General features: G+C 39.6%; 1 protein-coding gene across 1 annotated transcript; it reads right to left on the bottom strand.

The window, feature by feature from the left end:
• Nucleotides 1-3,171: 3,171 nt before the first annotated feature.
• LOC139141293 (uncharacterized) lies at nt 3,172-9,204 on the bottom strand. Its single transcript, XM_070710919.1, has 3 exons — nt 9,068-9,204; nt 6,095-6,340; nt 3,172-4,898 (listed from the first exon to the last, which is right to left on the bottom strand). The coding sequence occupies exons 2-3, from the start codon at nt 6,329-6,331 to the stop codon at nt 4,788-4,790; spliced, it is 348 nt and encodes a 115-aa protein (XP_070567020.1). The 5' UTR covers nt 6,332-6,340; nt 9,068-9,204; the 3' UTR covers nt 3,172-4,787.
• Between the last annotated feature and the right edge of the window lie 276 nt (nt 9,205-9,480).

The raw sequence follows: 9,480 nt of genomic DNA, 5'->3' as shown, positions 1-9,480 counted from the left end.
GGCTTTAACCAATCAAACATACGAATTTGCTCCCGACGGCAAAGGAAGTCTGCCGTGGGCTGGCAAGGGGCTTCACCGCGCTAGCGCCTGGCAGCCATAGTAACATAACCAGAGTTATTTAGAATAATATTTTTAAATATATTTATGAAGGGAAGGCAACAACGAACGTACCAGCAAGGTATAACTTCAGTTATACCTTGCTGGTGCGCTCGTTGTTGACGTTGTCAAGGTTAATCCGGTGATAATCTGGTTACAGCGTCCACAGATTAGTAATTTACCCTTGCTTACTTTGGCAAATTAGGCACTCAAACTCATCAGATAATAGACTAAATTACTACCTTGCTTGCTTGGCGAATGAGGCAATCAAACTGGTTAGATAATAGATGCAGCATGCTGATAAAACGTTTACGCAAGATTGTCAAGAGCAGCGCAAGACCAAAACACCAAAGTTTGGCAGAATAAACCTTTATTGGCAATACAACAAAACACCTACCCACCCCTGGGGACGGACACATAGGCTACCCCCTATCATAGAGAAACATAGATAGAGTGGCAACGGGTATTGTTTAAGGCGTGAAGCGGTTACGTAACCCATCCATGTTCGCCTTGCCTCAGGTTGCTCTCGCCTCTCTTTTGCGAAGAGTGCCGACCATGAATCCTTCGGTAATTTTCGGATTTTCGCCAATTGTTAAGCGAAAGTATATTCGGCAAAGTTTGTGTTGTTGTTGTCGTGTGGTGCTGAGCAGAATTGACGTGCTGGCGAAAACGGGAGTGTTTTGAGCTTCAGAAAAGTGAGTTTTACCGTTTTAAAAATTCCTCTCATATTTTTATGAATATATAATGAGTGTGTTTGAACCAAATTTGAAAGTCTTTTATCGATACTGTCTGGTTTTACTCAATGATTTACGGTCAGTCATACTGTCTTTTACACGTGCGTCAAGGAAGGACATGTTTATGAAACTGCTGGCGTGTTATGTTTTGATTGGCGTGAAGCAGTGTTTCTGGCCAGAGAGCTCACAAAGTAACTATGGTTGCTACGCGACTGGCAGTACGATGCCATCTCGTCGTATTTTTCGCATAATCTCGTGTAATTATCAACCACAATACAAACAAAGCCTCCAAAAAGTTTAACACCTTTGAAGCTCATTTTAATATAAAAAGCAAATAGTCTACCGATCGAGACGACCATGGAACAAAAGGCATGCAAGTGTTGCCACTCTGTCTATGTTTCTCTGTGCCCCTATGCTCTGCCCAATGAGCGCAAAAGCGACCTTCACATATGGATCTTTCCGTGTCCTTTTAGGAAATAAGTGAATACAATTGCTATGAAGATTAAAGGGTATAGTCGTCGGAACTGCGCTCAAAGGTCGTATGGGACCAGTACGAGCCATGGCAACAATGTATCCAAGGCACAATGGTGATTGATGACAGTTAAAACATGTCTGTCATAATCTATCATCGTATAATTTAAATGTTGCAGCTATATATGATGATGAGATGCATCTTGATATCGTGCACGAAATACATTGTTTGTAAACAAGAAACTCGCACAGGCGCAGTTCCGACGACTATATCCCTTTAAGCTTACACACAATTACAGCCTAGTGGCGCGTCAACCGTTCCATGAAAAACCATTACACGAAAACCGTCACACGTTTGAAGACTTTAATCCGATAAAAAACTAACAATGCTTCACATTCTTATAAGAAAAATAAGCCATGAAACAATTCGGCATCTGCTCAATATTTTCATGTAATCAGTCGAGACCAAAAACTGCAAGCTATGTTATGCATGAAACTGTTCGGAACTCGTAGAAATTTCTAAAGTTGATGATCTGGGTTCACCCCTGGTCGACTTAATGTGGAGACAATCGGCTATTTTTGACTTTTCTACTGATTTTTCCGATGTCAGTTGGACCTGCCTACAGATTTGTGCGCAGCCGTGTTTTTGTCTTGGTCAGTCATGCATTGTATTAAGAATGCCCGAAATGTGTAAAAATTGTCCAAATGCAAGGGGATATGACAATAGCAATGCCAATTATATTGAAAATGTAAATACCACACATATTATCATGCATCCTTCAGTGAGTACATTTGTTAAAGTTTCGAAATCTGTAGACTCTTCTGGTAAATCCGAGTCCTCAGTCCCTTCATGAAGACACTGGGTAAATATTTGCTAACCGTACAGGATGTTGTGTGTGGAGGGAATGGCTAAAAAAGGACATTTTCGGATCAATCCAGTATTTGTTCTGTTACTTTTTGAAACATTTGCTATTTGTCTGTTTGAGGTAGATAATTTTCTTTGATAAAAACAAAAATTTAAAAAAATTAAGCATATGAATTTTAATATAGTTTTTTACATGTAGGCCTATGTTACACCATGCATTGTAACTGTGATGTAACTGAATACAACTTTTTTTTGATGAATTCTATTTTCTTCATGAGACTCAAATTTACTGTTTCATGTAAAGAATAGTAGAGAAAATTCATTGAAATTCAACATTCACAAGTTCAACAGCCCTACGTGTACTGGGTAATCACTAGATTTACAGTTCGTGTATTCACGACAAATTAGTCTGGCAGAGACCCTGCGATTCGCGTTCTTCCCTGTTGGAACACGCGCGCGCCCTTCAGAGACGCGACGCGAATCCCAGGGTCTGGACGTTCTTGCAAGCGACCGGTCGGATTTCTGCCTGATCCGGGTACTTTATAGAACTGCACACATCCGTTAATCAAAAAAAATGACAAGTACCATAGCCAAATAAAATTAAAAATGAAAAATAAAAACATACTGCGTATATAAGTCTACCAGCTACTAGTAAAAATTTTCTCCGCCCAGTTAGATAGTTGTTTCTTTTGACGTCACTACTTTTATGAATATTCATATCCTTGCAAGAACTGACAGTCGCTGTGTCTGGCAGCGCGTGCACACAGCTGCATAGCGTAGCCTTCGAATGCAGGCCCATCGTGGGCGCGCACAAAACAAGGCACAGCGACTGTGGAGAGTCTAACGACAAATATGAGAATATTGATAAAGGGAGCTACACTGGGGCTAAATGGATCATTGCATCAATGCACAGTCCCATCCTGATTAACTTTCGGGTAGTAATAAGTTGCCGTAGACCAGAGTCAAATATCTTGGGGTGGAAGAAAGACTGACAAATACACGGAGGACGTTTCAAGTGATTTGTTTTATTCACAGCTGAACCTAGACTGAAAGATCCATCGCTTGAGGGCGCTCTCTACGCAACACGAGCGTAGAGAGCGCCCTCGAGTGACGGATCTTTCCGTCAAAGCTGAACCAAGTCTGATAAAATAGATGACATTCAAAAATTTCCTAATTATTGTAAAAGGCTGCACACTCAAATGATCTGTATAAAATTCTCAATCTCTGAAAACACAGGATTGACACAGTGAGTGCAAACATCGGATATCAAATTGACCTGGTAAAAACTTCAGTGGAAAATGGATACTTGCTTAAAAATGTCACTGTATGCAGCAATGTCCGCTTGATAAAGTTGGTTGAATGCATCTTACAGCAAATTTGTTTTGAAAAAAAGCTTCCAGGAAGCAATTTTTCTTTTCAAAAACATTAAAGGTCAAGCATGAGGATGATGACATCATAGGAGCAATGTAATCACACGGTGTATTGCACCTCCTGAATTCAATTTGCAAGACTAAGTACCACTGAATAGCATTCTTCTCAATGTAAATTAATAAGTTTCAAAGGTCATATCACTGAAAGAGCTATTTGCAAAAGTTAATCTATCAGTTGCGAAACCACATATGTAATGATAGCTTTTCCTATATCACCGTGAGTTAACTGGCACATTATATTTTGGTTTTGTATCTGCATGCAGGTCAGCTCATAGGGAAAAACGGGATTGAATGAATCAAGAAGGAATATGTTTAACCTACTTTGGCATTTAACAATTTTTTGTTGGTAACACAGAACAGACAGAATGAAATTTCAAAGAAGAACATATTTTTTCATCAGTGGGAAAGCATCCTGATTTTGATAGGTGACTACATTGTGCAGAGCTCTTTCATACACCCATCTCATGAACGCATGTTTTTATACATCACTGAGATCTAAACTCAGACAGCAGGAAGTTGACACAACATGCTTTTCCACTCTCCAAATTGGAGTATCTGGTTTACTGATGATCTGTACATTTGTAATGAAACAGATGTTAATGACTGTCCAAATTTACAAAGCAAAATGACAAAACAAAAATAATTCCATGATAAAGACCATTTTGTATGTAGCATTTAATATGTGCAATCATTTCTCTTTGTTTTGGATTCATCTTTTTCATACTAGTATTTTTCTTGTCAAAGATAATACATACCACAAAACTTTTCCACTCAGTTCATGGAAAGTTACATGAAAATTAAAACAATTAAAACTACCATTACCAGTCTGGAGACCTCTATAACCTTTTTGCTCACTATGCAGCATAATTCCTTGATATCATTGGCATTTGCAACTTGATAAGTTCAGTAGAGCCTAGCATGGTATGATTAGCTAACACAGGAAAATCTATTGAAGCAGTTCACTGTGCTAACTGTACCATTTAGGGCAGACACATCAATGATCAAAGACAATATGTCCACTGCCAGTTTAGCTGAAAAATTGGCCTGAGAAAAGTTTAAAAACATGTGTTGTGTAAATTTACTTTTGAAATAGGTAATAAATACCCAATGAAAATATACATTTAATATTAAGTTTTGTACATCCCTTGTAAAGTCCAATAAATTATGGCAAGTACATAGTTTGCTGTGACTTTATATAGCTCCACATTCTCTCAGCATTGGTTCAAGTTTTCCCGACTGATGCAGTGAACGTGTTTCAGTTCCTCCTCCAATACACCTGCCTTGTATGAACACTCTCGGTACCTGCCAATAGATATGACAAACACATGACAACATTGCTTATCACCATTGGTATGACATGCTTTATATTCTACGGAAACACAGTGTATGTGGGACCAATTAAATGCAGAAGCCGTATTTACCACTAAAGGATGAACCTGACATGCATTAGCAATCGGCTTTATTGCTAAGGAGTATAGGATACTGTATTGCTTGCATGTAGGGTAAAAACCATTTCTACTGGGAGTAGTAATCATCTGCTGTTGGGCAAGACATGAAGTTTCTTTCCTTTTTGTTTTTGAAGGACAAGAATATTGTTCACAATGTTAGCAGTATTCCAACAGCTACAAGCTGTATATTCATACTTATCAGTGATAACAATTTGGGGAAAATAGAGTGATGCCACATAAGGCCAAGAAAAATAAAAAGTTTGTTTCTCATCCTCTAGCGAGTCAATTCAGGCCCGCTGCGTCAACCTTATTTTTCTTGCTCATGAGGAAATAAGATGAAAAAAAAATAAACGCAAAAATATGCAATGATAGTGCATAACACAGTGCTGTATAAAACAGAACTGTAAACAAAATAACTGACACTAACATTCATTCAGAACTGTACACATATGTCACTGTTATATTAAAGGGACAAAGTCGGCCATTTTTCATGAATTTCGTTTGATATGAGACACTCTTTATATTGTGTGACATGTTGAAATAGACTGTGAATGAATGGGTAACTATGCCTATATTTGATCCAAGTTTCAGACACGATACATGAAAGCAACGCGAGAAAGAATAAATGTTCATGATCATTTATTCTTTCTCGCAATGATTTCATTTAATGCATGGTCACCCTTTCATTCAGTATCTACATGTCAAACAATAGAGTGTCTCGCATCAAACAAAATTGATGTAAAATGGCAGACTTTGTAAACTGGGCATTGCTGCACTACAAGTCAAACCACAGAAATGTTGCTGGACAAAAATATTTAGGCAACACTGCTGTGCATTTATCTCTGCATACATTCCTATGTTGTTTTCCTGTTTTTTTGCACGTTCTTGTTGGTTGAAGAATAAAAACAAAATTGAGAGAAAAAAAAAACGCATCATTTTTGCAATATATCTAGGATGAGAAACAAACTTTCTATTTTCCTGGCCTAAAGAATAAATAACCCATCAGTGTAAGGATTTGACTCAAAATGGTGCAACAGATTGAATACTCACAGTTCTGGCACCTGTCATTTGCGACAAAATGAGCTGCAACTTATGCCCATCACTTCGCTTATTGAGCTCAACTACTTCATATTTGGCTTGAAGGTCATCTAAGGCCTGTTTGGCCATGCGGCAGTAGGGACAGGTTGTCTTGGAAAAGACGACAACACAGTTGTCGTGTATCACATTTTCAACGTACTTGGCTTCAGCAGAATTCATGTCAACTTCCTGTGATGAAGATAAACCCATCTTGATCGGCTGAAATGATCAAATCAAAAATGTTAGCTGCTGACTGAGAACTTAAGGTTTCACTGGTTATAATAATCTAAATGATGACAGAGATTCTTTGAAGGTCTCCAATAGCAATGTTCACAGTTTCAGGTTTGTTACTAAATACATGTACAGCTGCATGCATGCGACATCAGGCACCGTTGCTTGAAATTCTGACAATTTTTTTTTTGCATGCGTGGGTGTTGTTGCAGCTTGTAGTCTAAGCCATAAATTGGTGTGACTTTCTGAGCCCATTGTAACACTAGCTAGTTTCATTCTTGTCATTCTTGCAGAAAATGCGGACAAATATTTAATGAAAGAAAAATGATGTCATTTGCAAAAAGTTCTATTTTGACTATGTGCTCAGTACTAGCTCCTTCTAACTGTACATTCTCAATAGTAAAGTTGAGAATATCAATGCTCAGAGGGCTGCCATATACAATGTAGTTTGTGATGTCACATTTACTTCACAAAGCCTCACTTGCTTTGCAAGTTTTCCTTAGCAAGACTATAGAGGGCGCATGAGTGTACAGTAGAGAATAGGAGCTGCATATTGATGCAGGGACTGTGTCAGAGACTGAAAGAAGACACTGCACTGAGATGCATTTTATTCTAGAATAAGCACAAAGTGCTGAACATGGCTTTTTGGTCAAGAGATACTTGGGTGGCTGAATTTCTGTGAATCAATTTGTGCCACAACAGGAAAACAGGTTCACACTAAATGTCTAACAAACAGAATATTCGCTTTCCTTGTTCTGTCTTCTCTGTGTTGAAATTTCCTTCAAAATAAATGTGTCATTGAAAACATCATCACAATTAAGGAGAGGAAAGGAGTTAGGGAGAATAAAGCAGTCTCACCCAATATTACACAATTCAACAATGCTAGAAAAATTCACAAACTTGACACAATATCAGTTTTGCCTGATATATAGTCACAGTGCATATTGGTGACGTGAGTGTAAATTGTTAGGACAAGAACAGAATAGCTAATGTTCATGTACTAGAACAGAATAGCTAATGTTCATGTACTCTCTTTTCTACCCTTTCTGTCTCTCTGTATTGATGGATGCCAGACCTGAACCAAAACAGGACACTGCTTCACATAACAGTGGAAGGCATGGATGAGGAGGGGAATGGCTTGGTAAAGGGGATTCTCATTGGTATCAGGTAGCTTATTACTGTCGTGTTAAAGGAATTTACCTGCAAACCTTCCCCGATGCTATCCTCTCACACCTCTGCTCAACGAAACTCCAGTTACTCATTTTTATGAGCGTAGTTTTTCTTTCAAATCTACCTCCATCTTGAATGGACGAGATCTTGCCGTAAAAACTACACTCAGAGTCGTTCAACTGTCATTTTTCAGCCTAAATTACGACTATCAAGCATTTGGTTTGTGTCCATGGGATCGCTTATGACCACGAAGCAACACTTTGGTAAAAGAGAAATTCCCCGCCAGTTTGGCCGTTTCTGTGCACAGCAGATCTGCTATGCAAAATCACCATGTTTTCTATGGAACTATTTGTAGCCGGAAAGCAAAGGCCCGTGGGCTACAATTATTGCAGCTATGTTAAGATAAGTGGACATAAACACGCTTTTGCCCAATTTCAATGTCAAACAATCTTTACTCTTGCCCATCCGGGAGGTGGGAAGGGACCAACTCAATTGCTGACACCAGAGGGGTTTGGGGGCAGGTCATCTCTATCCTTGTCTATTTGGACCCAGTAATTCAAACCCTCTTCACTTGTCGCTGGTTGTGGTCAAGTGTACCACAGTACCCCAATCAATTCAGCCTCATCACACATTCCTCATATGACACTTAAATATCATGCAATTTGACTACGAGAAATATTAGTGTTTCTGTTTGAAAATCTGCATGATTCATAATGTACATACCAAGGGTACATACTAGCGACAATTGGCTGTGTACACCTTTACATCAGCCCACACTTAACCACGCATGGAGCTTTAAGCTGTGGGTCCATAGCTGTGGTGTTTTCGGACAATATTTCAGCCTTTTGCGTGCTGTTTTTGACTTTTACGTTATTAACCCTGCCACCGCGGGGTTGTTAACGCTAAAGCCACATACAGCACATAAAAGGCAGAAATCCCGTCTGAAAACACCACAGCTACGGACCCACAGCTACACGGAGCTGAGCCTTGGAGTTTTTGGGATGATACAATGTAGATTAGGTCCATGATTAGGTAAAAGGCCGTGGCACATTCCCAGCTTTACTTGCTTTCACTGGAGCCCTTCAAAGTGCTTTGAGTATCGAACAAAACTTCAAGATAATGATACAAGTTTGTCTCCTTTACCGAAGGGCAAGTATGAGAGGGTCGAGGTGACCAGGGCTGACGGGGTGGAAACGGTCAGGGGTAGAACCCGGTAGTAGTAGAAGTGACTAGAAGCCGTGTCCATGATCAGATAAGGTGAATGAAGCATGGAGTTACGAAATGCAAGATTGAAGGCGGGCGTTTCGTAATTTCCTTTTAAAAACCTAAGTTCAGCAGAATTAAATGTACATAGTACACTCTCTGTGGACAACAAAACGGGCGGTCGACTTGCTCGAGTTGCTGTTACTGTGGCAACGCGAAGTCCTGCTGCGGTGCAACATGTTGAAAGTGGCCTGAATATTATTTATACAACTTTTCTTCCATGTTACTTCGTGCAGCCTTCCAGTAACAGCGAGTAAAAGGGTTTATGCTTAAATCAATTACCTTGATTTTATCTCACGTGTAGATCAGTACTCAAGAAGTAATACCAAACCACGGTCCCTCCACAAAGCGATGACTACCCTGGCGCTGCAGGTCAGTGTATGGAAGGAGTTACTTCCGGGTTTGTCGTTGTCTACGTTAGTTCGTTATTTATTATCTCCTCCATAACTAGCGAAGACGCAGACGTAGACGCAGACGCGCCCAGCCTTGGGGACATCGAAGTCTGGTGTGTTACGGTAGCCTGTGGAGATGAAGCTATCCCCTGACAAATGGGATTCTTTCGAAAAATTAAAAATCGAATCGAGGCGATGTGTATTTGAAATACGTGATGATTAATTCCTAGCACGCGCGCTTTGAACTGAGGGTCCAAGATGAATGTACGGACACCGGCTCCTCGCACACTGGCTGAACTTTAG

This window comes from Ptychodera flava, chromosome 9, assembly GCF_041260155.1.
Source record: "Ptychodera flava strain L36383 chromosome 9, AS_Pfla_20210202, whole genome shotgun sequence".
NCBI lineage: Eukaryota > Metazoa > Hemichordata > Enteropneusta > Ptychoderidae > Ptychodera > Ptychodera flava.
Note: the sequence above shows the minus strand (reverse complement) of the source record. Positions and strands in the feature narration are given on the sequence as shown.